This window comes from Globicephala melas, chromosome 10 (assembly GCF_963455315.2).
Source record: "Globicephala melas chromosome 10, mGloMel1.2, whole genome shotgun sequence".
Lineage (NCBI taxonomy): Eukaryota > Metazoa > Chordata > Mammalia > Artiodactyla > Delphinidae > Globicephala > Globicephala melas.
The window spans coordinates 60,289,725-60,316,974 of NC_083323.1; the positions used below are offsets into that span (position 1 = coordinate 60,289,725).

The 27,250-nt window shown below is 47.6% G+C and overlaps 2 protein-coding genes across 18 annotated transcripts in view; one reads left to right on the forward strand and one right to left on the reverse strand.

The window, feature by feature from the left end:
* ZNF740 (zinc finger protein 740) overlaps positions 1-510 on the reverse strand; it is a 46,488-nt gene extending 45,978 nt beyond the window's left edge. For 5 of the 16 annotated variants that reach the window (XR_009565561.2, XR_009565563.2, XM_060306532.2 and 2 more), the window contains exon 1: positions 292-509. The gene's annotated coding sequence lies outside the window, so the exon portion shown is untranslated. Of the gene's footprint in view, positions 1-291 lie in introns of all 16 variants that reach the window. The other 11 variants (XR_009565560.2, XR_011377773.1, XR_011377772.1 and 8 more) reach the window with 3 other exon arrangements.
* Positions 1-26,813, forward strand: CSAD (cysteine sulfinic acid decarboxylase). Of its 2 annotated transcripts, none has more exons than XM_060306526.1 (15): positions 1-59; positions 17,091-17,227; positions 17,511-17,637; positions 17,717-17,807; positions 18,149-18,255; positions 18,727-18,842; positions 19,313-19,392; positions 19,704-19,758; positions 23,277-23,393; positions 23,476-23,540; positions 23,823-23,904; positions 24,325-24,524; positions 24,680-24,731; positions 24,892-24,981; positions 25,768-26,813. In XM_060306526.1, exons 2-15 carry the CDS (start codon positions 17,102-17,104, stop codon positions 25,939-25,941), a joined length of 1,482 nt encoding a protein of 493 aa, XP_060162509.1. In that variant the 5' UTR covers positions 1-59; positions 17,091-17,101; the 3' UTR covers positions 25,942-26,813. The 2 variants fall into 2 exon arrangements, with proteins under 2 accessions (XP_060162509.1, XP_030722741.1); XM_030866881.3 differs by lacking the exon at positions 1-59 and adding an exon at positions 253-397.
* The last annotated feature ends 437 nt before the right edge of the window (positions 26,814-27,250 follow it).

Genomic DNA, 27,250 nt, shown 5'->3' on the forward strand with positions numbered 1-27,250 from the left:
CAGCCAGCCAGCCGCTGCGCCCGCCGCACGCACCCGGAGAGAGCCGAGGAGCGCGCAAGGTGCGTGCTCGCGCCCGCGTCCCTTCAGAGCAAGCCCCCTCAACCCAGCCGGTGACGCGGCCGGACGGTGATGTGCGCGCGGCCCCTACCCCTCCCCGGGAGCGCCCTCCCTTCGCCACGCGCCCCTCCTCCCCTCCCCTCCCCCTTACCGCGGGGCGCCCCACGGCCTGCGAACTGCTGAAGCGCTGCCGTCTGCCCAGACGACGCTGCGCTCTCTGGGGCGTGCTCCTACCTGCCAGGCGCGGCCTCCTGCTGTCTCCCCGGCCGCGCGGCCCCTCCTCCAGGCCGCAGCACGCCGTGCCAACCCCGTGGCCACCGCTGCCCCCGCCGGAACCGAGGCAAGTTTACAAACACCAACCCGGGACCCGTTTCCCCGGAAGCACTTCTCCTTCCCCCCTCGTCCTCTCCCCCCTGAGCAGCATTATCCACTTCCGGGCTCGCGACCCTGGACGGGCGGGGGCAGACAGAAAGGGGGTGAGGCTGAGGGCTCACCGAGGGAGTGCAGCTGGCGAGTGGGCGGTGCCGGCGCGCGGAAGGACGGGAAGAGGGAGGATCGGAGGTACGGCGCTTGCGCCGTTGTAGGGGCGCGCCCCGGCGGCCATCTTGATTCAGGGAAGGAACGAGGGCCCTGAAATGTTGGTACGCTGAGTGTTAGTTGAGCGGTTTTGCCAGGTGAGCTGGTTAGGACTCCTTGAAGAACCGCCATCACTCTCCCTTACTCCCAGATGTTCTCCCTGTCGCTTCTGAGCCTGGAGCCCCAAATAAAGCCAGAATACTTCGTACCAGACTTTTTCATGTAATTCGGTCGAGGTCATCTTTACCCGACCTTTCCATCAGGCCCAGATCTGCAGATTCTGAGGGCCGCCGCGTCAGCTGGGAGGGGAGTTAACTTTTTTTGCACGCTCCTGGCGAGTACACTCGACTCCACTCTGAGAACGGATGCCCTGGCATGGTCTGCGCACCCCGAAGCCTCTGATTTCCCTATATCGCTTCCGCCTTTATTCCAGACCGTCCACAATCTAACATTGGTCTCCTCGCCTGGAAAAAGCCATAGGACTCCCCTCAGTAGGAGAATGTAATCTCTTTGGAGACTTAGCGATGCAGGGTGCCCGTGGGACCGGCTACATTAGGAAAACTTGAGCCTTTCTTTAAATTCTATTCCCAACTTTAGGGAGGGGTTCTGCTAAAGATGGGCTATGCATTTAGTGCACTTGATGGAAGGAAATGTCGATTCTATTTAGGTGTGTCAGATTGTGAGTTTAGGAGAATTAACAGAGATGCCAAAAGAAAAAAAAATATTTATGAAAGAAGAATTGCCAGCTACCTTTTGTACACAGATTTAATTTCCCTGAGCGCTCCATTTTTTGAGTAATTGACAGCAAATCCTTGTGCTCTTAGGATCATCATAGAACAGATAAAATGGAGCGAGATCATCAGAAATAAATCTTTAATTTAAAAAAATTAGCTCATGCTTATTTTAATAAGTCCACATGGCACAAAAGAATTAAAAGGCATGGGCTTCCCTGGTGGTGCAGTGGTTGAGAGTCCGCCTGCCGATGCAGGGGACGCGGGTTCGTGCCCCGGTCCGGGAAGATCCCACATGCCGGCGGAGCAGGGGACGCGGGTTCGTGCCCCGGTCCGGGAAGATCCCACATGCCGGCGGAGCGGCTGGGCCCGTAAGCCATGGCCGCTGAGCCTGCGCGGCCAGAGCCTGTGCTCCGCAACGGGAGAGGCCACAGCAGTGAGAGGCCCGCGTACCCCCCCCCCAAAAAAAAGAATTAAAAGGCAAAAAATATTTTGCCATTTACTATTCCATGCTCCTGAAGGTAGTCACTTTTACAAGTTTGGTGTATATACATCCAAGCTTTTTTCTATGTTCATAAATTTGTTATTTCATCCAAAACATATTTTTGAGCACCTACAATGGACCACACAAGTGTATTTTAGACATTTTCTAAGTCATTTCACATTTTAAAAATTGTTGCATAGTATTCCAACTATTTTAATTTGTCTAGACCCATCCTGATGAACATTTAGGTTACTTATAGCTTTTTTGTATACGTATAGTTTCTTTTTGTTTTTCTAGATAGATTCGTAGGTAGGATATGTGCATTTTAAATTTTAATAAATTCTGTGAAATTGAATTTCAGAAGTTTGTAACAATTTACACACTCAGAGCCATGTGTGAATGTCCCCATTTCCTACAACCTTGGCAATACTGGATGCTATGAATTTTTGTACAGTTGCCAACTTGATAGGTGAAAAATAATAATTTCATTATTTTAAGTTGCATGTCGTTAATAGTGAAGTTGAGCATCTCTTGTTGCTTTTTTTTTTTTTTTTTGCGATACGCGGGCCTCTCACTGTTGTGGCCTCTCCCGTTGTGGAGCACAGGCTCCGGACCCGCAGGCTCAGCGGCCATGGCTCACGGGCCCAGCCGCTCCGCCGGCATGTGGGATCTTCCCGGACCAGGGCATGAACCCGTGTCCCCTGCATCGGCAGGCGGACTCTCAACCACTGCGCCACCAGGGAAGCCCCTCTTGTTGCTTTTTGACCATTTTAATTGTTTTCGTAAACTGCCTGTTCACATCTTTTGCCTGTTAAGGAAAAAAAGATCATTTGTCTATTTCGTATTGATTGGTAGTAATCTCTATGTTATATTAACTTTTCATTTGTTATATGCTTTTAAAATATTTTCTCTTAGTTTTTCATTTATCTTTGAACTTTTCTTAGAGTGAAAGTTATGCTTTATGGGAAAATATTTGAAACATTCCTATGAAAATAGGAGCAAGACAAGAATGTTTACAATCAAAACTAATATTCTATTAAAGCTACTGGCCACTCAAAAGTCATTATTATTTTCATATTTTTATACTCATTATTTTCACATGATATATCCATCCACAAAGAGTATCAGTTGACAAGATACTAAAACCAGTGAGTTCAGCAGCATCGCCAGATATACGATTAACAAACAAAAATTATATAAATAAGATATGAGAACAATAATCAACCATAAAAATGTCATAGAAGGTTCTCATTCACAATAAAAATGTTACATTATAGACGTAAATTTAATAGGAAATTGCAAATTATGCATTAAGAAAATCAGATTATTTTAGTGGAAGAAAAAAAGGGCTGATTATTATTTTTGGCTGCACCACGCGGCTTGCGGGATCTTAGTTCCCCGACCGGGGATCGAACCTGGGCCAAGGCAGTGAAAGCACTGAGTCCTAACCACTGGACTGCCAGAGAATTCCCAAAAGGCTTGATTAGATGGAGAGTTTTACCATGTCCGTGAATAGGAAGACTTAATATTGCAGAGACACAGTTTTTACTTTAGGTTAAATTCTTATTAAAACAGGACTTTGCATGGAACTTAAGCTGACTTTTAAATCTGCATGGAAAGGAAAAATTGCGAGGAAAGCAAAAACCGTTTTTGGAAAGCAATGAGTAGGTAAAATAATGGTGGGGGAGGGGAAATAAAGCCATAAATCATCTTTAACCACTTTATTTATTTAAAAAATATTTATTTATGTAGCTGCATTGGGTCATAGTTGTGGCACGTGGGATCTTCGTTGCCACGTGCGGGATCTTTAGTTGTGGCATGCGAGATCTAGTTCCCTGACCAGGGATTGAACCCCAGCCCGCTGCATTGGGAGTGCAGAGTCTTAGCCACTGGAGCACCAGGGAAGTCCCTAACCACTTTAATGGTGTCTTTCTTTACACAGAATTTTAAAAGTTTTATGTAGTCAGATCTGCCTGTGGCTTTTGGGTTTTTGTGATATGCTACCTCAAGATTATAGAAATATTTCCCTGTACTTCCTTCTGGTATTTTTATGGTTGTATGTTTTCAGTTTTATGTCTTTATCTCAGCTGCAGTTTATTTTCTTTAATTTTTATTTTCTTTATTTATTTTTAAATTAATTAATTTTTGGCTGCGTTGGGTCTTTGTTGCTGTGCGCGGGTTTTCTCTAGTTGTGGTCAGTGGGGGCTGTTCTTTGTTGTGGTATGCCGGCTTCTCATTGCAATGGCTTCTCTTGTTGTGGAGCACGGGCTCTAGGAGTGCGGGCTTCAGTAGTTGCAGCACGTGGGCTCAGTAGTTGTGGCTTGTGGGCTGTAGAGCGCAGGCTCAGTAGTTGTGGCACACGGGCTTAGTTGCACCGCGGCATGTGGGATCTTCCCAGACCAGGGCTCGAACCCGTGTTCCCTGCATTGGCAGGCGGATTCTTAACCACCGCACCACCAGGGAAGTCCCTGCAGTTTGTTTGTGTGTGTGTGTGGTGAGTAGTGCCAGACTTAAAAGGGACCAATAATGTAATGGGAGAGGTACTAGCCTAGATGCCAGAAAATCAGTGATCTAGGCTTCCTCCCATGTCACCTTTGTAATTTTGGACAAATTAATCTCACTTTTCTTTTGTCTCAAGAGCCCTTGACTCGAAAATGAGGGTGAATAAACACTTTTTCAGGCAAATTTCTAGCACTACTGTGAGGCTCAAATGAGATCATAAGTGAGAAGGCTTTACGAAGAAAAAAAAAACCCTTTGCAAATCTTCTAAGTTATCTTTAATACTGATTTTTGGTTTATGCATATCAATGTAAGTGTAGTGCAGCATCATTTTTCAGTACCTGGAAATAGTTTATTCAAGTTTGTGGAAGACTTTGGGGGAAGGGAGAGGAGAGTGGGAAAGATGAAAACTAACATTTTTCTGAATGCCTATTTCATATTTGGTGCTTTACTTAAGGAAAGATAAGACTTAGACCTCTCTTCCCAGGAGTTTACAGTCTAGAAGAGGGGAAAACACTGTACACATAAGAATTGGAGCCACTGTTAACGTGGGTGTTGAGTCGGTGGGGTTTGTTAATAGGTAGACAGCTAGGTCAGTGTTTTCACTTTCTCACAATAAGCCTGGCTGAAAGTGCTTTAAGAAGCAACTGCCCTAATCCCTTTGCCCTCAGGCAGGCCTCCTCCTGGGCGACCTTCCCCACCTTCTCTGGTACACTGTCCCCTCAGGCCCACCCCATCTCTTTTTCAGGTAGTATTGTAATGATTACCGATTAGTCTTTTCCTGTACCAGATCTCTATTGCCTTAAGGACAGCCGGAATGTTTTCTCTTTGAAGGTTGCCCTGGGCCAATTGAGCAGAGTTAACCAGCCCTCCCTTTCTTTAGTGAGGAGCAAGCTTTTATTTTATGTGCTGGCTTCCCTCCTGGCCTGTTAGCTGGAGCAAACAGGGCAGACACAACACCTGGGGCAGTGCCAGGCATTAGATAGTCAGTGTTTGTTGAACTACCTGAACTCGTTCCTCTCTCTGAGAGCCAGTTAGGCTGCATAGTAGAAATGAGCAGTATGTGGCTACCTTTGTCACCTGGTAGACCTTTTAGATGAGAGTTGATTGAGGAGAGTTGGGAAACCACGTGGTGTAATGGGGTCATTCCTTGAGCCTGGCAATTTGTTTTTGTTTTTGTTTTTTTTTTTTACATCTTTATTGGAGTATAATTGCTTTACAATGGTGTGTTAGTTTCTGCTTTATAACAAAGTGAATCAGTTATACATATACATGTGTTCCCATATCTCTTCCCTCTTGCGTCTCCCTCTCTCCCACCCTCCCTATCCCACCCCTCCAGGCGGTCACAAAGCACCGAGCTGATCTCCCTGTGCTATGTGGCTGCTTCCCACTAGCTATCTATTTTACGTTTGGTAGTGTATATATGTCCATGCCTCTCTCTCTTTGTCACAGCTTACCCTTCCCCCTCCCCATATCCTCAAGTCCATTCTCTAGTAGGTCTGTGTCTTTATTCCTGCCTTACCCCTAGGTTTTTCATGACATTTTTTTAAAAATTCCATATATATGTGTTAGCATACGGTATTTGTCTTCCTCTTTCTGACTTACTTCGCTCTGTATGACAGACTCTAGGTCTATCCACCTCATTACAGGTAGCTCAATTTCGTTTCTTTTTATGAGCCTGGCAATTTGTATAGTTTGGAATTCTTGTTGCCCCTTCATTCCTCCTTAATCTTTTACGTTGCTTAAAAATAATATTTATTTTAATTACATAAGTCAATGGAATTATCATATAAAATTATAAAAATATAGAAGTGTGTAAATAAGAAAATGAAAATCATCTATAATCCCGATACTGAGAAATAACCGCAGTTAGTATTTTGAAGACTTTTCCCATCTTTTCCAGTTTTTAAAAAAAGTGCATGGGGAGTGACTGCTAACAGTTATGGCGTTTCTTTTTGGGATGATGAAAATGTTCTGGACAGTGTGATCGATGCACAACTTTGTGAATATACTAAAAACCACTGAATTGTACACTTTAAAAGGGTGAGTTTTGTGGTTTGTGAATCGTATCTCAATAAAGCTGTTTTTTGTTTCTTTCTTTTAATGCTTGTAAGGGTTAAGAATCCACCTGCCAATGCAGGGGACACGGGTTCGAGCCCTGGTCTGGGAAGATCTCACGTGCCGCGGAGCAATAAGTCCATGCGCCACAACTACTGAGCCTGTGCTCTAGAGTCCGCATGCCACAACTACTGAGCATGCGTGCCTAGAGCCCATGCTCCGCAACAAGAGAAGCCACAGCAATGAGAAGCCCGCACACTGCAATGAAGAGTAGCCCCCGCTCGCCGCAAGTAGAGAAAGCCCGCGCACAGCAGCAAAGACCCAATGCAGCCAAAAATAAGATAAATAAAATAAATAAATTTAAAATGCTTGTAGGTACATACACACAGTATTGTTTTCTGAACTGAAAGTGCATATACAGTGCTTCTTTGCTGCTAAATGATTTAGCACGTTTCCTAAGAACATTCTTTTACATAACTACGATGCAATGATCAAGTTCAGGAAATGGAGCACTGATAGAAGAATTCTAATAGTTATGAGGCCTTTCATTGTCAGATTCCACCAGTTCTTCCAGTAACTTTCTTCACAGCAGGTTTTTTTCTTCCTTATCCAGGAGCCTATTTAAGATCACATATTCCTTTTGGTTGTAATGTCTCTAGTTTCCTTCAATCTGGAACAGTTCCTCAGTCTTTCTTTGATTTTCATGATATTGACAGTTTTGAAGATTACAGGCTACATTGTTTTGTAGAATGATCCTCAATTTAGAAACATCTGTTTCCTCATGTTTAAATTCAGGTTGTGCGTTTTTGCCATTTTTCCATACCTAACGTCAGAAGGCCCACGATGTCCATCCATCCCATTACTGGTGATGTTAGCCTTGATCACTTGGGTAAGGTGGTGTCCACCAGATTTCTCCACTGTAAAGTTACCACTTCCCTTTAAAGTGCTTTTAAGGAAAAGAATTTTACAGCATAACACAGAAGAAAAAGCTTTATCCAGGTTTTAATGTTCTGATGATTTTTTTTTTTTTTTTTTTTTTTTGCTGTACGCGGGCCTCTCACTGTTGTGGCCTCTCCCATTGTGGAGCACAGGCTCCGGACGTGCAGGCTCAGCGGCCATGGCTCACGGGCCCAGACTCTCCACGGCATGTGGGATCTTCCCGGACCGGGGCACGAACCCGCGTCCCCTGCATCGGCAGGTGGACTCTCAACCACTGTGCCACCAGGGAAGCCCCTCTGCTGATGGTTTTTTTTTTTTTTTTCCTGCTGATGTTTTGAATGAGAAATAAAGATATAACATTTGAAGACTAAATAAAAAGGAAAAAAATCAGCCAAGGATGAGGAGGCAGGAGCTCAGTTAGAATCTAGGTTTCAGAAGATGGTACCATTCACTTAACCAGGGAACTCAAGAAAAAGAGCCTCAAGAAAAAGGCTCATAATGAGTCCACTTTTGGACCTGTTGAGTGTGAAGTCCTGTGAGACTTCCAAATTAGGCAGGTGGCATCATGGATCTTGGCTGGGGAGAGATGTCTGGGATGGAGGAGTCACCAGCATGTAGCCCTGGAAACAGAGTAGATTGTCCAGGGAGAGGTGCAGAACACAGATGAAAGAGGCCATGGGATAGAACCCTGAGGGAGGGTCAGAGGAAGGTGAAAAGGCAAAGGGAACTAAGAAATGGTCAGGGGTAGTCATATGGAAGCCAGTGAAAGAAAATGTTTCAAGATGGGATGGCAAACTATGTCTGTTGGCTCCAGAGGGGTCAAGTAGGATAAAGATGATATGTGTCCATTGGATTTGGAGGCAGGGATGTTCTTGGTGGCATTGAAGGTGTAAGCTACATGGTGGTGGGCTCAGGAAAGTGTGAGAGGAGAGGAAATGAAGATGGGGTGGAGACAACTCTTTTAAGAAGGTTGGCTGAGAAGAGGAGGTGGCTGGAGTGGGAATGTGTTGTGAGAGGTTTAGACAATTTAAAATGCTGTGAGAGGGCTTCCCTGGTGGCGCAGTGGTTGAGAGTCCACCTGCCGATGCAGGGGACGCGGGTTCGTGCACCAATCCAGGGGGATCCCACATGCCGCGGAGCGGCTGGGCCCGTGAGCCATGGCCGCTGAGCCTGCCCGTCCGGAGCCTGTGCTCCGCAACGGGAGAGGCCACAACAGTGAGAGGCCCGCATACCGCAAAAAAAATAATAAAATAAAAAATAAAATGCTGTGAGAAAGAGGTAGTGGGAAGAAGAGTTGGAGAAATGGGGGGCGGGGGTCATCAAGAGGCTATCCCTGAAGGAGAAGGAGAGGAACCCCTTAGACCAATGGGTCCAACTCAGATGTCTACAGGGCCAGGCAGGTAAAGCAGATGAGTGAGGTGGACTAGTGTGGACTGAGGTGAAACAGAATGCAAAATTCTAAGGGCCTGTGGCCAGTCCTCTTCTGAGGATTGTCATCCAATCATCATCCATTGTCATGCACTTCACAGTGCCCCCTTGTGGGAGGAATATACATCCTCACCCCACTGCCCCAGGGCTTGCTTTGGTCAACTGGATCTGACCAGATATGCCGTATGCTAGGTCTGAGCAGAAGTTTTAGGAGCTGGTGCATGGTTTTCTCTTCTGTGAGAACATTGTGTCCCAAGTAGGGGCTGTTCCTTCAGCCTGGGTCTTGGAATAAAGGCATATGAATCAGAGCTATAGCCAACCCTACCACCAATATAAACCTTGAAAGAGAAATAAATCTCTGTTGTAAGGCAGTGGTCCCCCCTGCCCCGCAACCGTGCACGGCTTGCAGGATCTTAGTTCCCCAACCAGAGATCGAACCCTCGCCCCCTGCAGTGTAAGCACGGAGTCTTAACCACTGGACCACCAGGGAAGTCCCAAGACGGTGGGGTTTTGAAGTCATTAGTTACCACAGCAAAACTGACTAATACTGGAGTTCAACCAAAATAAAGCTATACTAAGATATTTTTTACTCCTCGAATTAAAAAGATTCAGAAGTTTGACAGCATGCTCTGTTACTGAGGCTGAGAACACAGACGCTTTCATACATTGGTGTCACCTCTATGGATGTTGGCAATCCTTATCAAAGTTACAAATGCAGATGGCTGTAATCAGAAAGACAGACAATAACAAGTCTGTCAAGGATGTGGAGAAATGGGAACCCTCATGGGAATGTAAAATAGTGTAGTCACTTTGGAAAGCAGTTCGGCAGTTCCTCAAAGAGTTAAATGTGGGACTTCCCTGGTGGTGCAGTGGTTAAGACTCCTCGCTCCCAATGCAGGGGGCCTGGGTTCGATCCCTGGTCAGGGAACTAGATCCCACATACATGCCGCAACTAAGAGTTCGCATGCCACAACTAAGGAGGCCTCCTGCTGCAACTAAGGAGTCTGTGAGCTGCAACTAAGGCCTGGCGCAACAACAACAAAAAGTCAAACGTAAAGTTACTTTATGAGCTAGCAATTCCACTACCAGGTATGTACCCAAGAGAATTGAAAACATGTCCACACAAAAAATTGTATATTAATGTTCATAGCAGCATTATTCACAATAGCTTAATTGTGGAAGCAACCTAAATGTCCATCAATTGATGGATACTTGAAATGTGGTATATCCATACAATGGAATATTATCTGATCATAAAAGGGAACGCAGTTCTGATACATGCTACAACATGGATGAACCTTGAAAACATTATGCTAAGTAAAAGAAGCCAGTCACAGAAGATAACATACTGTTTGTTTCCATTTATGTGAAAGTGTCCAGAATAGGCAGATCTTTAGAGGCAGAAAAAAGATGAGTGGTTGTCAGTGGTGGGGGGAGGGGAGAATGAGGAGTTCCTTTCTGTGAGGATGAGAATGTTCTGGAATTAGTGATGATGGTGGCACAATTTTGTTACTACATGAACAACCACTGAATTGTACAATTTATTTATTTTTTATTTAAAAATTTTTTTGGTACCCCAGGTGGGACTGAATTGTACAATTTAAAAGGATATGCTTTAGAGTATGTAAATTATCTCAATAAAGCTGTTATATTAAAAAATAAGAATGAGAAAGTTCTATACGTTCTATATGATCACTCATATACTGTTAACTGAAAAAATGCAAGGTGCACAACAGGGATTATATGCTTTTATGTGAAAAAGGAGAAAATAATATATATATACATTTGTTAGTATTTGCATTAAAAACTCTGAAAGATTATCTGAGACACTAATAAAAATAGTTACCTGGAATGGGGCATATGGAATGGGGTGGAAATTAGACTTTTCACTATTAATATTTTCATGTATTTTGGTTTTGAACTACCTGAATATGTTGCTTATTCAAAAATCTAAAAATTGAAAAGAAAACCCAATGAATGCACAACTATAATAATAATAAAGGGGGAACTCCAACTACAGCATTGTTGCTCCTTAAAATTCAGGCCCAGTGTTGCTAGATCTTCTGATTTTTTTCACAAGAAGCTGGAAGTTTCGGCATTGACAATTGTTTTTTAAAGTTTTAAAATGTACTATGCAAGCCAAACAAAACCATGTCTATGGGTAGCAGTTGGCCCTCCGTCTTCCAGTTTGTGACCTGTGCTTTAGACTGTGAACCTCAGGAGGGCAGGGCTGTGGTCTTTTGCTCTCCATTGTGACCTCTAGTGGTCACCAAAGTGCTTGGCACATATATACCAGATAATGAATAAATACTGAAGTAAGGCAGAGAGGGATCCAGAGTGCAGGTGACAAAAAGTTGAGTGAGTTTGGATGGTTTTTATTTTCTATAAGAAATTTGAAATGAGAGGGAAACAGGGAGAAGGTTGATAGGTCAATAATTTGAGAGGTGTGGGAAATTTTTGAAATAATTGTTCCAGAGAGTTGGAGATAGAGCTGACAATAGAAGAATAGTAATGTTGCCAGGCAGTGTTGTGTGTCCAGTTGAGAGAGTCATTGCTGCTTTTTGCCTCTGGAGATGGTTACTACCTTCATCACAGTCCTGGGAATTCCCTTCACCTCTCTCCTGTGTTGGGCGAAATATGATGTGGTCTGATTCTCTGTCCTTTGTCTGTGACCTGGTTTGGGTTTTGTCTCTGGAAGTCTTTGGATCCTCCATTGTTCTGAAACAATATTATCATCTGTCTTCCTGTTGGTCATTCAGTGGATCCATTTGATCTATCCTGTTCTATAAAAAGCTTTTTTTTTTTTTTAATTTCTTGCCACCTTTTTCCCCTTCTGTTTCTGAAACTTCTATTAGTTGACTCTTGGGCCTTTTGGATTGATCTTCTATAGTTCTTTTATGTTTTGTTGCCCATCTCTTTATATTTTTATCTTTCTGTGTGATTTTCTTGACTGCCATTTCAGTTGTCGTATTTTTAAAACCCTAGAGCTTCTCATTGTTCTCTGAGTGTTCCTTTTTGAGAGCAAACCCCCCCCCCTTTTTTTTTGTTATGAGTGCAGTATCTTCCTGAATTTTTGAAGCTTTCTTCTGCTCCTTGCATTTCTCCTCTTTTACCAAATACCTTTTTTCAGTGTGTCTGTTTTTACCTCTGTGGTTCACACTAGGGGCTTTCCTCAGGTGTCGGGTAGTCCCTGGCTGTCTGTCTGCTCACATTTAAGAGTGAGGCACTAAGGCATACTGGAAGGCCCAAGTGCATAGAAAGGATGTATTTATTGACTTGTGGGCATCACTGACTAGGTGATTGGGCGAGGACTGAAATAAGTGTCAGGTCTTTTCTCTAGGGCTATTGAGGTCAGTTTCTTCAGAGAGGAATCCTCCAGTCTCCTGACCCTGGAAGGTTTACCCCAGGCCACTGGTTCTGAACACTGATCGGGAGAAAGGACTTGACTGGATACCTCCTGCTAATCCTCTTGTATTCAGTACAGTGCCTCCTCCTCAACTTCTGCTGTGCTTGGCATCCCTAAGTCCCAGCTGCTCCATTTCAGTTTCTCTAGAAAACAGACTTCCTGCTTCTTTGGAATTAGGTGGAGGAGAGGGGAGTTGCCTCGCTGAATGGGCAGGGGGAGAAGAGTGAGGGCCTAAATGTTCCTTGTATAAATTTTCATCTAATTTCCACGTTTTTAGCTGTGCTTCTTCCTCCTGGCTTCCCAGGTAGCTACTGTTGTAAATTCTTGAGCCTTTCTGGGCTTCTGCCCTAAGAAGCAGCTTATATCCTGTTGGCATAACCCTCTGCAGACAGAGTGGCTTTAACTTTTTGCATTTGCTGAACCAGTTACCACTTCTCATCTGCTTTCTATCTTCTACAGTTATTCACATCTCTCACCTCTTGTCTCCCATTTGCTTTATTCTTCTTTTTTTTTTTTTTGCGGTACGCGGGCCTCTCACTGTTGTGGCCTCTCCCGTTGCGGAGCACAGGCTCCGGATGGGCAGGCTCAGTGGCCGTGGCTCTCGGGCCCAGCCGCTCCGCGGCATGTGGGATCTTCCCGGACCAGGGCACGAACCCGTGTCCCCTGCATCGGCAGGCGGACTCTCAACCACTGAGGCACCAGGGAAGCCCTGCTTTATTCTTCTGAATTTAAAATTCCACTGATATAATTTAGTGGAGTTTCAGGAAGGAGTATTGGTAAACATATGCATTTAATCTGGTGTGTTTTATTGGAATGAGCACAGAGACCATGAATTTATAGCAAAACCAATTTGAATGGTTAGGTGGTTTTCACTAGCAGAATTCAGCAGTCCTGGTGGATTTGGTAAGAGAAGGACTGGCCAGTTGGATTGGGGTTTTGCCAGGTGGATTTGGTGGAAGGACATTAGGGCCAGGGAGTTGAGGATTTTGGACAAAGAGTGGTTGAAACAACAGACCGTACAATCTAGGTTGTGTAAGTGAAGGAAAGAAAGATACAAGGGAGTTGATGGCTGGAGGAGTTTATGAACTAAAGATCCCATGAAGTAAGAAAAACTTGTCAATTTTTTTTTGAATTTTTGAATTTTATTTTATGTATTTTTTTATATAGCAGGTTCTTATTAGTTATCTATTTTATACATATTAGTGTATATATGTCAATCCCAATCTCCCAGTTCATCCCACCATCCACCCCCGCCACTTTCCCCCCTTGCTGTCCATACAAAACTTGTCAATTTTTAAACAAACCCTACTTGGTCCTTCCAGCATCTTCTCAGCCAGGGACGAAAGTGCTATTCCTAAGTTTATTTATGTTTCTTTGCTTTATTATTCTATCTTGGGGGTTAACGTCCTTCTTGCTTTGTAAAAGGAAAACTCTCTCAGGTCCCCAGGACAGGATTCTGTGTGGGGCGTGAGGGTAGGGATGCCTCACCTCCTTGTTTACCCCGGAGGAAACTGGGGGTGTTCAGAGCCCTTGCCTCCACCTTTCTTTCTTTTTTTTTTCTTTGCGGTACGCGGGCCTCTCACTGTTGTGGCCTCTCCCGTTGTGGAGCACAGGCTCCAGATGCGCACGCTCAGCGGCCATGGCTCACGGGCCCAGCCGCGCCGTGGCATGTGGGACCTTCCCGGACCGGGGCACGAACCCATGTCCCCTGCATCGGCAGGCGGACTCTCAACCACTGTGCCACCAGGGAAGCCCTTTTTTTTTTTTTAATTTATTAAGTTTATTTATTTTTGGCTGCACTGGGTCTTCGCTGCTATGCGCAGGCTTTGTCTAGTTGCGGTAGCGGGGCTACTCTTTGTTGTGGTGCGCGGGCTTCTCATTGCAGTGGCTTCTCTTGTTGCAGAGCACGGGCTCTAGGCACGCGGGCTTCAGTAGTTGTGGCACGCAGGCTCAGTAGTTGTGGCTCGCGGGCTTAGTTGCTCCATGGCATGTGGAGCCCCAGACCAGGGCTCGAACCCGTGTTCCCTGCATTGGCAGGCAGATTCATAACCATTGCGCCACCAGGGAAGTCCCCACCTTTCGTTTCTGGGTGGTGACTTTGGTGGGATGGATACAGAAGGGGCCGGGTGGAAAGAGCCATGTCTTCCCTGCAGACCTCTTTTCAGAACTTTGGGAAAAGCCTTCCTCCAGCCTGGGGTCTCTCTTTCTTCACCAGTCGTTCCCTCCTTGCAGCCTGTTTTCCACTCCCCTGGCCTGCTTGCCGTATCCAACAGCCTGAGCTGATGAACACCCACAGATACCTTGGAGGTTCTCTCTTTAAATCCCTTATTTTACAGAAACTGAGGCCCTGAGGTGTACTCACTCCTGGCCCAGAAGCCTTTGTGCCAAAGCAAGCTCAGTGGCTGAGGGAGCCCCGCACGAGGCGGTGGAGCCTGGCGATTAGGGGCGGGGTCTTCAGAGCCCCACACACCCTTGTCCAGACCCAGCTCAACCACATGCTGGCTGCATGACCTGGACACGTTACATACGTAGTGTCTCTGAAATCTGTTTCCTCATCTTTAAATGTGGGTCATAAACTTAACTTCAGTCGTTGTGAAGATGAGAATAATGCATGTTAAGTACAGAATGAGACATGTGGTAAGTACTTCCATGGTGCCTATTTTTATTAGCGTCTCTCCTTCTAGCCTTTCCACCTAAAACGCCCCACTGCTGCCACCTGTCAGGGGAGCCAGAGTGAGCACTGATGAAGGATTGAGTCTTATTCTCAAGGCTGAGTCAGTTCCCCTAGTTTCCCAAAACCCAATCTACTGAGGAGAAGTTTAAGGATAGGACCACTGGGGTCCCTTGGACCTGTGTTTTCAACTAGCTTGGGGTCCAGTGGCTGCTGACAGTGGATTATACCAGAGGAAGATTCCTTCTGTTCCATGTTTCCTGGATCCTCTTACCCCCTCATTTGGCGGGTTCCCCAGGCCTTGGTGTTTGCCCCTCTCTCCCTGGCCATCTCTGTGAGCATTCTCTCCCCTGGGGAATGGAGCCCATCACAAGGCTTCAGCTGTGCCCCACCTCTCGAGTCTGCTTCTCATTCCTGCATCTCAGCAGAGCTCTGGACCTGACTTCCTCCCATATGCGTATTTGTAGCCCTGGACATCTCCACTTAGATGAGTATTTCCAAGAAATAACAATCTACTTTCCATCCAGCCTCCACTTTCTGCATCCCTATTTCTTTTATGGGCACCATTATTTTTCCAGTCACCCAGGCTTGAAACCCCAGGGTCGTCCTTGACCCTTCCTTCCCCTCCAATGTAGATTCCGTAAGTGTTGAATTGAGTATAATCCAGCAAGTGGTTAAGCCTGCATATTCCCCTACCTGTCCTTCCCCAGCGACACCACCCTTATTCACGTGTGGCTCACCTCTTTCCTGATTTACAGCAATGGCCTGTTCATTCTTCTGCATCCATCTGCTATACACTGGTCTTCTGAGAGCATTGTTTTCATCACATTAATCCTTGCCACAGAATCTTTCAGTGGCTTTCCATTTTCTGCAGGATAAAATCTAGATTCTTGGCCTGGCTGGCACTCAAGGCTGTCCATAATCTCTCGTGCAGCTCTGCCCACCCTGCCTCTGCTCCCGTGTCGTCCTTGCAGACCTTCTCTCCAGCCGGCCAGGCACCTTCGCTGACCTGAGAATCAGCCATACTCATTCCTGATGTAAGCTCATGGCATTCCCCCCTGTCCCTGAATGCCTCTCTTCCTCCCTTTCTCCAGTCCTGTTTCTCCTGCCTGCTTTCAAGTTGCAGCCCCAGTCCCACTGCAAATCCTTCTCAGGCTTCAGCCTTCATCCATCTCTTCTCCTGAATAGCGCTTGGGATCAGCATCTCGCCAGCGCCCTGGGCTGTAACTGTTGCACGTGCATCAGTATCCCCCCTCCCCACCCACCAACCCCAGCACCCTGGTGTGAACACAGTTGGTGCTCACTTCAAACAGCCAGTCCCGGGCTTCCCTGGTGGCGCAGTGGTTGAGAGTCCGCCTGCCGATGCAGGGGACACGGGTTCGTGCCCCGGTCCGGGAAGATCCCACATGCCGCGGAGAGGCTGGGCCCGTGAGCCATGGCCGCTGAGCCTGCGCGTCCGGAGCCTGTGCTCTGCAGCGGGAGAGGCCACAACAGTGAGAGGTCCTCGTACTGCAAAAAAACAAAACAAAAACAAAAACAAACAGCCACTCCCTGTTTCTTGAGCACTCTCAACCTGCAAGGCACAGGATTATACTTAACGGTCTGCCTCCTCAGTGTGGCCTCCTTTTCTTCCTGCTCTTCAGAGAAGAGGGCTTTAGAAATCAGGACAGTTCTGAGAAGACTCTGGGGGTTGGGATGCAAAGAGATCGGCCTCTCAGGCCTGCCTAAACCATTACTCTGTTCTTCTCCAGTCTAAGTGAAGGTGGCATGTGTTTTTGCCTTACATCTCATCTCCCCGCTTCTTCGTGTCAGCTAATGGTTATTCAGGAAACTTATCTCAACCTGCTGGCGCTATCCCAAATCTTCAGGGCATGGGTCATGAGAATGATGTCATGGCCATGTGACTGCTGCCTATACCTTGCTCCCTCTGCTGCCCTAGTCCTAACACTCTAAAAAGCCAGTTGTGTCCCCTGCTTCCAGCTCACCTGGACGAAGGCCTGAGCAGAAAGGTAAGCTTCTCACCTGTGCCTTTGGTGAGCAGTGGCCACTGGTTTCTACCTGCTCAGCACTTCTTTCCCACCTGTTTCTGCTGGCTCTCTCCCTGGGCGCTCTCACTTGCCTTATCTGTACAGTGAAGCCTGGGGCTAGGCCTTAGGCCCATTACGGAGTTGAAGTTCTTGCTGGTTGGGTCCAGGTGGGGTCCCCAGACTGAGTAGGGAATAACTCCTGCTCTGCTCACAGATTTCCTCCTGATGGCTGACTCTCAACCACTCCTCTCCCTTGATGGGGACGCCGTGGCTGCAGAAGCCTTGCTCCGGGACGTGTTTGGGATTGTGGTGGATGAGGTCATTCGGAAAGGGACCAGTGCCTCCGAGAAGGTGGGTCTTTTCTCCCCCCTCCTCCTGCCCATCAAACCTGGCTGAGAACTTTCCTCCTCTGTGCAGGCTTCTCCCCAGAATTCATCACTCTCACCGTGTGCCTCAGGGATTACATACTGGGCCAGACTGTGTTTATTTACCCTTGTTCATGTGTTGCTTGGAAAATATTCCTAATTTGCTGTAAGTGCAGCTTGGTGGTGTCTTCTGTCTGCTGAGATGTGGTTTGGGCAGCCAGTCAACGGGGTGCCTCAGCGCCCCCAGAATCTCCCGCTTCTCCTCCTAGGTCTGCGAGTGGAGGGAGCCAGAGGAGCTGAAGCAGCTTCTGGATCTGGAGCTGCGGAATGAGGGGGAGTCACAGGAGCAGATCCTGGAGCGCTGCCGGGCTGTGATCCGCTACAGTGTGAAGACCTGTAGGTCCTGGGTCCTGCGGGGAGGCGCGTCTAGAATTTGTACCCAGCTCCACACTGAGCCCTCGTCCCCCTTCTCCAGGTCACCCTCGTTTCTTCAACCAGCTCTTCTCAGGGTTGGACCCTCATGCCCTGGCTGGACGCATTGTCACTGAGAGCCTCAACACCAGCCAGTGAGCCATCCCCGGGCCCCCTTGCACCTCCCCAAAAGGATTTGGGTTTGTGGGAGATATACTCGGTGGGTAGGAGAAGAGAATGGTGCTTGCCCCCCTGTCTTTTCTGGGAATCTCTGCTGGCAGAGTCTTTCCCCTCGTACCCTTTGGGCTTCCTTTCTCAAGCTTTCTCATGCCTCCCGCCTCCAGTTTTTTCTCATCTTTTCCTCCCTTGTTCTTTTTCACCAACTCAGTCCTCTCTTTGGACCCTCTCTCACTCACTCTGTCCACCTCCTCTCTCCAACTCCTCGCAGAGTCTCTCCCTGTCTCTTTCCCATTCTCATCATTCCCTCTCCTGGCAGGTACACATATGAGATCGCCCCCGTGTTTGTCCTCATGGAAGAAGAGGTGTTGAAGAAACTCCGGGCCCTGGTGGGCTGGAGCTCTGGGGACGGCGTCTTCTGCCCTGGTATGTAAACAGGAGGGGGGCCTTTCTTTGGCCTTTTCAAGGGTTCCTCCTTCCCCACTGTTCTCTTGCTGTAAGCTGGCAGGGAGGGGTGATTCTTCTTTGTTTCTTCTCCAGCTGGGCTCCGGCCAAACCAGAGAGAAGCTGCCCAGTCCCCCGTATCCTCATGTTTGCCAAATAATACATGGCATCAGTGCCTGCTGTCCTGGCGGGGGGGTGGGGTGGGGTGGGGTGGGGTGGGGTGGGGTGGTGGATCCTGGGATCAGCCCCGGATAAGGAGGGGGAGTCGGGATCTGCAGATCCCGCTGTCTGGGTTACCAGCGTGCCATTTGTCGAGCCCTCAGAACTCGTGGCCTGGTAGCCAATCACTTGTGCTTCTTTGATCAGTTCTTCTGGGTGGAGAGGTCAAGAGAGCCAAGCTCCAGTTTTGACCCACTGCCCCTCCCTCTTGCCACCACCCCTTCCCTGTGACAGGTGGCTCCATCTCCAACATGTATGCTGTGAACCTGGCCCGCTATCAGCGCTACCCGGATTGCAAACAGAGGGGCCTCTGGGCACTGCCGCCCCTGGCCCTTTTCACATCAGAGGAGGTGGGAAGAGGCACAGGCCTACCCTGGGCTCCCCGATTCTAATCTCCAGCCAGCTGAGTCCGAGACCTGTGAGATCCTCTGCCTGCTCAGACCCATCTCTTCCGAGACCAGCCTGCCCCCAGGCGGATGTGCTTCCTTCCAACCAAGGGGGCTGTGTAAACACTCCCCGTTCACCTTGCCTTCTGTGTGGGGGTAGCAGAGGGGCATCCAGTGCAGTGTACACAATCCACACCCTTTCTGCTAAGAGTATGGGCCATGGGCCAGCAGTATCAGTATCACCTGGGAGCTTGTTAGAAATGCAGAATCTCGGGCCCCAGCCCAGACCTACTGAAGATGAATCTGCATTTTAACCAGACACACTGGTGATTTGTAGGCCCATGAGTATTTCAGAAGCCCTGGCCTACAGGGTCTCATCTGTTTGACCAGTCTCTCTCCTCCCCACCCTCCCTGCCCTCTGCCTTCCTCCACAGTGTCATTACTCTGTCAAGAAAGGAGCTGCTTTTCTGGGACTTGGCACTGACAGCGTCCGAATGGTCAAGGCAGATGAGAGGTGAAGGTCCTTCTGTCTGCATGTCTCAGACCCAGCCTGGCGCCGTGTGCCTTCTCATTGCCAGGGGCTCTGGCCTCTGGCGCACACCCCGGCGGACTTCTCTCCCTGCGCTGTTCCCACCGAATTGCCTCTGCTGTCTACCAGTGCCTGCTAGAGTCTCCGCCCTGTCCCCTGAGATCTGTTTACCCCTCTTAGGGAAAAATCAACACTGTGGCCTCTGCATGGCTAACTGCACATTACCCTGCTCTCGAGTTCTGCTGCCCAGCCTAGAGAACCTATTACTCCCCTACCCACTAAGTTTTCTTTTCCAGAGGGAAAATGATCCCTGAGGATCTGGAGAGGCAGATCGGTCTGGCTGAGGCCGAGGTGAGTGAGTGAGGGGTGCTGAGGCAGTGGAACAGGACCCTTCTGTTCCCTTCTTGGAGGGTTCCTTGGCCTGTGCCTACTCAAGGCTCCCCTCATCCCTCCCCTTGATCTCTGTGCCCGTTTCCCTGGTGGGCTGAAGGGATGCCTGGGGAGCAAGGACACTGTAGTCCTGCTGAGACCCATGGGCAGTATCGGATCACAGGGCAGGGGTAGGACTGAGTCACTGAGTGGAGTCCCAAGGGGCACCGCAGGGAGGATGTTGGGGACCTGAGGTGTAGCCCAGAAGGTTTCTGTGAGCTGGCAGGGTCTGTGCAGGAAGTTCAGGAAGATGTGCGGGCCAGTGGTGAGCAATGCAGACTTGGAGCAATGGGAGATGTGGAGGCCCCTGCACGCCCCTCCGCACTAGGGGACATGGGAGCTGCTGCAGCCGTCTTGGAGGGCGTTTCAGCACTATCTATACCATTTTTATTTACTTATTTATTTATTTACAAATATTTATTTATTTGGCTGCTGCGGGGCTTAGTTGTGGCATGCAGGATCTTTTAGTTGCGGCATGTGAACTCTTTTTTTTTTTTTTTAATAAATTTATTTATTTATTTTTGGCTGCATTGGGTCTTCATTGCTGCGTGCGGGCTTTTCTCTAGTTGCTTCGAGAGGGGGCTACTTTTCTTTGAGGTGTGCGGGCTTCTCATTGTGGTGGCTTCTCTTGTTGTGGAGCACAGGCTCTAGGCGCGCAGTCTTCACTAGTTGTGGCATGGGGTTCCCCCTCGCGGGCTCTAGAGCGCAGGCTCAGTAGTTGTGGCGCATGGGCTTAGTTGCTCCATGGCATGTGGAATCTTCCCGGACCAGGGCTCGAACCCACGTCCCCCGCATTGGCGGGCAGATTCTTAACCACTGCGCCACCAGGGAAGTCCCATGTGAACTCTTAGTTGTGGCATGTGGGATCTAGTTCCCTGACCAGAGATCGAACCCGAGCCCCCTGCATTGGGAGCACGGAGTCTTAGCCACTGGACCACCAGAGAAGTCCTATACCATTTTAAATGTATCTATCCACTGACTCTGTGTCCTGCTGCTAGGATTAGTTTATAAATCATCATCACAAGTGCTTAGCATTGTGTGCACTGGAGCGAAGTGTAAAATTAAAAAAGAAATTTAAATATCCATCAATAGATAAATTATGATGTATCTGTGTCAGTTTCTTCCTTTGTAAAATGAGCATAATATAGAACTTATAGGGTTGTTGTAAGGCTTAAATTATGTGTAAAGCACTTAGAACAGTGAAGCAGTATACAAATATTAGCTGCAATTGTTGTTATTGTTGGAGTAGTATGCAGCCATTTAAAAGAATAAGATGGGAATATATATGTTAACATGAAAATACCTCAACTATGTATTTAAGTATAAATTTAAAAAATATGTATATATCTCCACATGCAAATGGTCGCAGCATCGGTTTTTGAGAAGACTGTTCTTTCCCCAGTGAATTGTCTTGGCATCCTTGTGAAAATCCATTGAGTGTAAGCATGAGGATTTATTTCTGGACTCTCGGTCTATTCCATTGATCTGCATGTCTGTCCTATAGACCACATTGTCTTTATATAGCTTTGTAGTAAATTTTGAAATCAGATGTGTGAGTCCTCCAACTTTTGTTCTTTTTCAGGATGGTTTCGGCTTTCTGGGTCCCTTAAATTTCCATTTGAATTTTAGGATCAGCTTGTCAATTTCTGCAGAGAAGCCAACTGGGATTTTGATAGGGATGTGTTCAATCTGTAGATCCATGAACATGGAATGCCTCCATTTATTTAGGTCTTCTTTGATTTCTTTCAACAGTGCTTTGTAGTTTTCGGAGTATATGTTTCGCACTTCTTTTGTTGAATTTATTCCTAAGTATTTTATTGTTTTTTGATGTTCTTATAAATGAAATTGTTTTCTTAATTCCATTTTTGGATTGTTCACTGCTAATGTGTAGAAATACAACTGATTTTTGAATATTGATCTTGTACCCTGCGAACTTGCTGAACTCATTTATTAATTCTAATAGTTTTTTTTAGTGGATTCCTTAGGATTTACTCGGTATAATATAATGTTATCTGTAAATACAGATAATTTTGCTCTTTTCCTTTCCAATCTGGATGGCTCTTATTTTTTTTTACCTAATTGCCCTGCTAGAACCTCAGCACAATGTTGAATAGAAATGAGGAGCGTGAACATCCATGTCTTGTTCCTGATCTTAGGGGGAAGGCTTTCAGTCTTTTGCCATTGAGTATGATGTTAGCTGTGGGTGTTTTTGTAGTTGCCCTTTATCAGGTTAAGGAAGTTCCCTTCAAATCCTAGTTTTTTGAGTGTTTATATCATGAAGGAGTTTTGGATTTTGTCAAATGTTTTTCTGTGTCTACTGAGATGATCAATAAACCACATTGAGATGTGGGTTTTTTTCGTTTATTCTATTGATAGGATGTATTACATTAATTGATTTTGGGATGTTAAACCAAGCTTGCACTCTTGGGACAAATCCCCCTTTGTCATGGTGTATCATTATTTTTATATGTTGCTGATTTTATTTTGCTAGTGTTTTGTAGATTTTTATGTCTATATTTAGAAGAGATATATTCTGTAGGTTTCTTGTGATATTTTGTCTGGTTTTGGTATCAGGGTATAATCACTTCATAGGATGAATTCAGAAGTGTTCCCTCCTCTTCTTTTTTTTGGAAGCTGATGAAGAGCTGGTATCAATTCTTTTTTTTTTTAATTCATTAATTTTAAATTTGTTTATTTTTGGCTGCGTTGGGTCTTTGTTGCTGCACGCGGGCTTTCTCTAGTTGCGGCGAGCGGGGTCTGCTCTTCGCTGCAGTGCGGGCTTCTCATTGCGGTGGCTTCTCTTCTTGCGGAGCACGGGCTCTAGGCATGCGGGTTTCAGTAGTTGTGGCTCGCGGGCTCTAGAGCGCAAGCTCAGTAGTTGCGGCACACGGGCTTAGTTGCTCCGCGGCATGTGGGATCTTCCCAGACCAGGGCTCGAACCCATGTCCCCTGCATTGGCAGGCGGACTCTTAACCACTGCGCCACCAGGGAAGCCCTAGCTGGTATCAGTTCTTTTTTTAATGTTTTGTACAACTCATCAGTGAAGCCATCTGGGCCTGCGCTTTTCTTTGTTGTAGTTTTTTGAATACTAATTCAAGTTCCTCATAAACGTTTGTACTATTAGGATATTTAAAATAGCATTTTGATCTTCCAGTAAGACATTCAACTTTGTTGAAAGAGTATGAACTTTGGAAATAGACCATCAGACAGACCTAGGTTTGAACTCCATCTCTGGGTTTCAGCTTGGGGGCAGGTTTCTTAACTCCTCTGAATCTCAGTGTCCTCACTTGCCAATTAAAGGGGACAGTAACACGTTGTAAGGTTGCAAGGGCCCAGGTCAGGCGTGTGAAGAATTTACAGAGCTGGATCTCAGCACCAGGCTCTGGGTAGCTCTTGAGATGACTTCACAGCCTCTTTCTCCCTCTGCATTTTTGCCACAGGGTGCTGTGCCATTCCTGGTCAGTGTCACCTCTGGCACTACCGTGCTGGGGGCCTTTGACCCTCTGGAGGCAGTTGCAGACGTGTGCCAGCGTCATGGACTGTGGCTGCACGTGGATGTGAGTGGTACTCAGGCCTGAGGATGGGGTGGGCTGAACTGAGGCCAAGGCCAAAGCCCACATTGTTCCTTTTGCTCCACAGGCCGCCTGGGGAGGGAGTGTCTTGCTGTCACAGACACATAGACATCTCCTGAATGGGATCCAGAGGTGCATACAGCCCCCTACGCCCTGAATCTCACCTTCAAATCCTTGATCCAGAGAGTAGTCTTGGACCAGGGAGCTCAGATGGGGGTAGGGGAAGGAGGCTGGTAGGAGGGAGGTTGGAGAGATGGTTGATTGGGGCTGGGAGGTCAGACGTCAGACCTGGAAATTCTTCTGCTGGGCCGGGGTGAGACCGGCCCCTCTTACTGGAGATCTGGAAAGGTTGGGGCTCTGGTTGGGCAGCTTGAGGGGGAGCCAGCTGACCCTGCTTTGCTGTGCCCACCCCAGGGCTGACTCCGTGGCCTGGAATCCCCACAAGCTCCTCTCCGCAGGCCTGCAGTGCTCAGCTCTTCTTCTCCGGGACACCTCGGTGGGTCTGCCCCTCCCCCGCCCTGGCGCCACCTCCCACCCTGGACCTCTGTCTTCTTTTCTATCCCACCTGAGAGGAGCTCCTGGCCTTACCACGTTCTCCTTGCCATGCCATCTGAAGCTGAATATCTGTGACCACCCTAATCCCCTGTAGTGGGCTCCCTCACTCCCCTGTCTTCGTGCAAAGGAAAAAGTTCCCAGCTTAAGTCGTAATCGGAGGGATCCTGCGTCATTTGGGAAGAACTCTGAGTGTTGGAAGAAAACCCAGAGAGAGGGTTTCAGTCAGCTGGCAGCCGTCCCATCAGTGCCGCCTGGTTCCAGGGAAAGAAGCATGTGGACTGAGCTAAGAAATGGCCCAGTGCAGCTCTGGAGGAAACCTCGGCGGGGAGAGTGGGTCTGACTGTCTCCTCACCCTCCACAGAACCTGCTCAAGCGCTGCCACGGGTCCCAGGCCAGCTACCTGTTCCAGCAGGACAAGTTCTACGATGTGGCTCTGGACACTGGAGACAAGGTGGTGCAGTGTGGCCGCCGCGTGGACTGTCTGAAGCTGTGGCTCATGTGGAAGGCACAGGGCGGGCAGGGGCTGGAGCGGCGTGTGGATCAGGCCTTTGCCCTTGCCCGGTAGGAGTGGGGGCAGTCCCGTTTCCCCTCTCTCGGCTCCAGCCCTGCACCCCTTTCCTGCTCTTAGTGTCTCTTGACTCACTCTCTGGGTTGCTTTTGTTTCTGTATCTCTGCCTTTCCTCCTCAACCCATGATGTCTCACTCTGTGTTCACAGGTACCTGGTGGAGGAATTGAAGAAGCGGGAAACTTTTGAGTTGGTCATGGAGGTACGACCGACCTTGTGCTCTTTTTCATCCCCCGTCCCCCCGCCATTCCCCTCTCACTGCCCCTCTTCCCCAGCAGAACCCTGGTTGGGGAAGAGGGGCAGTGAGAGGGGAACGGTCCCCCTTCCTCAGCTCACACCTTCCTCTTCCTCATTCCTCCCAGCCTGAATTTGTCAACGTGTGTTTCTGGTTCGTGCCCCCCAGTCTGCGGGAGAAGAAGGGGAGTCCGGATTACGGTGAAAGGCTGGCTACGGTAGGCAGTCTCCTCCCAGCTCTGGTTAACCCATTAGGGAACCGATGCAGCTGGTGTGTTTCCGGCCCCTGCTGGCTGTAAGTGGCATGGCAGTTCCCTTGGCTAGTCTCTTGCTCCTGAGGTGGGGACCGTGAACTGGAAAACGACACCCACTTGTCCTCATTTCTGTGAGGCTGGGAATGGGGGATAAGGTATGCTTCTGGAAAGTAAGAAGAAGACGGAGAGGGGCATTACAAGAAAAGTCACCAGTGTGAAGTACATAGATCCATGGTGTGGGGCATTCTGCTGGGAGCTCAGGCTCAGGACAGAGACGTGAGGCAGAAAGATCTTGGAGTTTTGCTCACTAATGCTGGGGACAGAGCAACCCTGTCAGGCCAGGAGGTATGTCCTGGTCGCTAAGGATAGATCGGTACTAGGTGCTGCAGATGATACGAAACATCAAAAATGTTATAGGAATTCAGAGAGGGGAGAAGAAGGTGTCGAGGATGATGAAGGCTTGAAGTTAGACTGAAAAAGCAGTGTTGAGATTCAGTAAAAAGTTAGGATTTAGCAGAAAATGGCCCACGTGGTAACGTGGAGAATGGTGAGACGTGAACGAATGCAGGAGGTAGAGAAGGTCCAGTGGGCTGGATGTGGTGGCAAGGGTAAACTGGGGCCACGTCAGGATCCGAGCCGTGAGTTGCTGTCTCTGGAAGGTGTCTGGGTGGAGGGAGGTGCAAGTTGGGGAGCCCAGCCCCTCACCTGACCCCAGGCTGCAGCTGGAAGGTTGCTCCACTCCTCCCACAGGTGGCCCCAATCCTCAAGGAGCGCATGGTGAGGAAGGGCTCCATGATGATTGGCTACCAGCCCCATGGTACCCGGGGCAACTTCTTCCGCATGGTCGTGGCCAACCCTGCGCTGACGCGGGCGGATATGGACTTCCTGCTGAATGAACTGGAACGGCTGGGCCAGGACCTCTGAGCCGCTCCTTCTCTGCTGGCCTGGACCCCTCCCCCAACCCTTACCATCTCCCTGTATCCCCTCCCCGTGTTCTCAAGAACAACCTCTCCAGGAAACAAAGCTGTCTTAATTTTTATGTGCTTTGACCCACTAACTCTCCTTTAAGTATTTGATATTAAGAGAATGTTTAAATAAATGATAGTATATCCATATGATGGAATATTACTCTGCCATTAAAATTATGTTTACAAAGAGGATTTTTATAGATAAGAGAAAAATAATTTTAATATAATGTTATGTGAAAAAGCTGGATATAAGACTTTATATATGGTAATATCTGAGCTGCATTCAAAAATACATAGGAAAAGACTGATGAGATGTAATATGCCAAAATGTTAATAGTTTTCTCTGGGATGGGATTACAGGTAATTTGAAAATTAACTTCTTTATACCTTTTGTGCGCCCCTTTTATGCTATAAGGAGTATCTATTGCTTTTTATTTTATAAATTTATTTATTTTTGGCTGCGTTGGGTCTTTGTTGCTGCGCGCGGGCTTTCTCTAGTTGCAGGGAGCGGGGGCCCCTCTTTGTTACGGTGCGTGGGCTTCTCATTGCGGTGGCTTCTCTTGTTGCGGAGCACGGGCTCTAGGCGTGCGGGCTTCACTAGTTGTGGCATACGGGCTCAGTAGTTGTGGCTTGTGGGCTCTAGATCGCAGGCTCAGTAATTGTGGTGCACGGGCTTAGTTGCTCCACGGCATGTGGGATCTTCCCGGACCACGGCTCGAACCCGTGTCCTCTGCATTGGTAGGCGGACTCTTAACCACTGCGCCACCAGGGAAGCCCTCCTCTATTACTTTTAAATAGGAAAATAATAAAGTTAAATTTTCAGCTGTATTATTTTGGTATATTGTGAAGTTTGTTATCTTTCAACAAAATAGTGGAGAATGCAAATTTGTAAAAAAGTAAAGGTATAAGAGAGGTTAAAAATAGGAAAAAATTTTCCCAAAAATCTTGAGTGGGAGAGAAAAGATCAAAAGTGGAGTTATTCTAAAATTAATTGTACTTTGGGACTTCCCTGGTGGTGCAGTGGATAAGACTCCGTGCTCCCAAAGCAGGGGGCCCGGGTTTGGTCCCAGGCCTGGGAACTAGATCCCACATATGTGCTGCAACTAAGTGTTCACATGCCACAACTAAGGAGCCCACATTGCCACAACTACAGAGCTGGTGAGCCGCAACTACGGAACCCGCCTGCCGCAACTGAGACCTGATGCAGCCAAATTAATTAATTAATTAATTTTAAAAAGTTAATTATACTTTAATGACACTGAAAA

What these genes read in the sequence shown, in the direction of transcription:
- CSAD (XM_060306526.1), top strand. Translation starts at nt 17,102, where the DNA reads ATGGCTGACTCTCAACCACTCCTCTCCCTTGATGGGGACGCCGTGGCT. An exon ending in GACTGTGGCTGCACGTGGAT is followed by an intron (nt 23,394 to 23,475) that starts GTGAGTGGTACT and finishes TTTGCTCCACAG; the next exon opens with GCCGCCTGGGGAGGGAGTGT. An exon ending in TTCTTCTCCGGGACACCTCG is followed by an intron (nt 23,905 to 24,324) that starts GTGGGTCTGCCC and finishes CACCCTCCACAG; the next exon opens with AACCTGCTCAAGCGCTGCCA.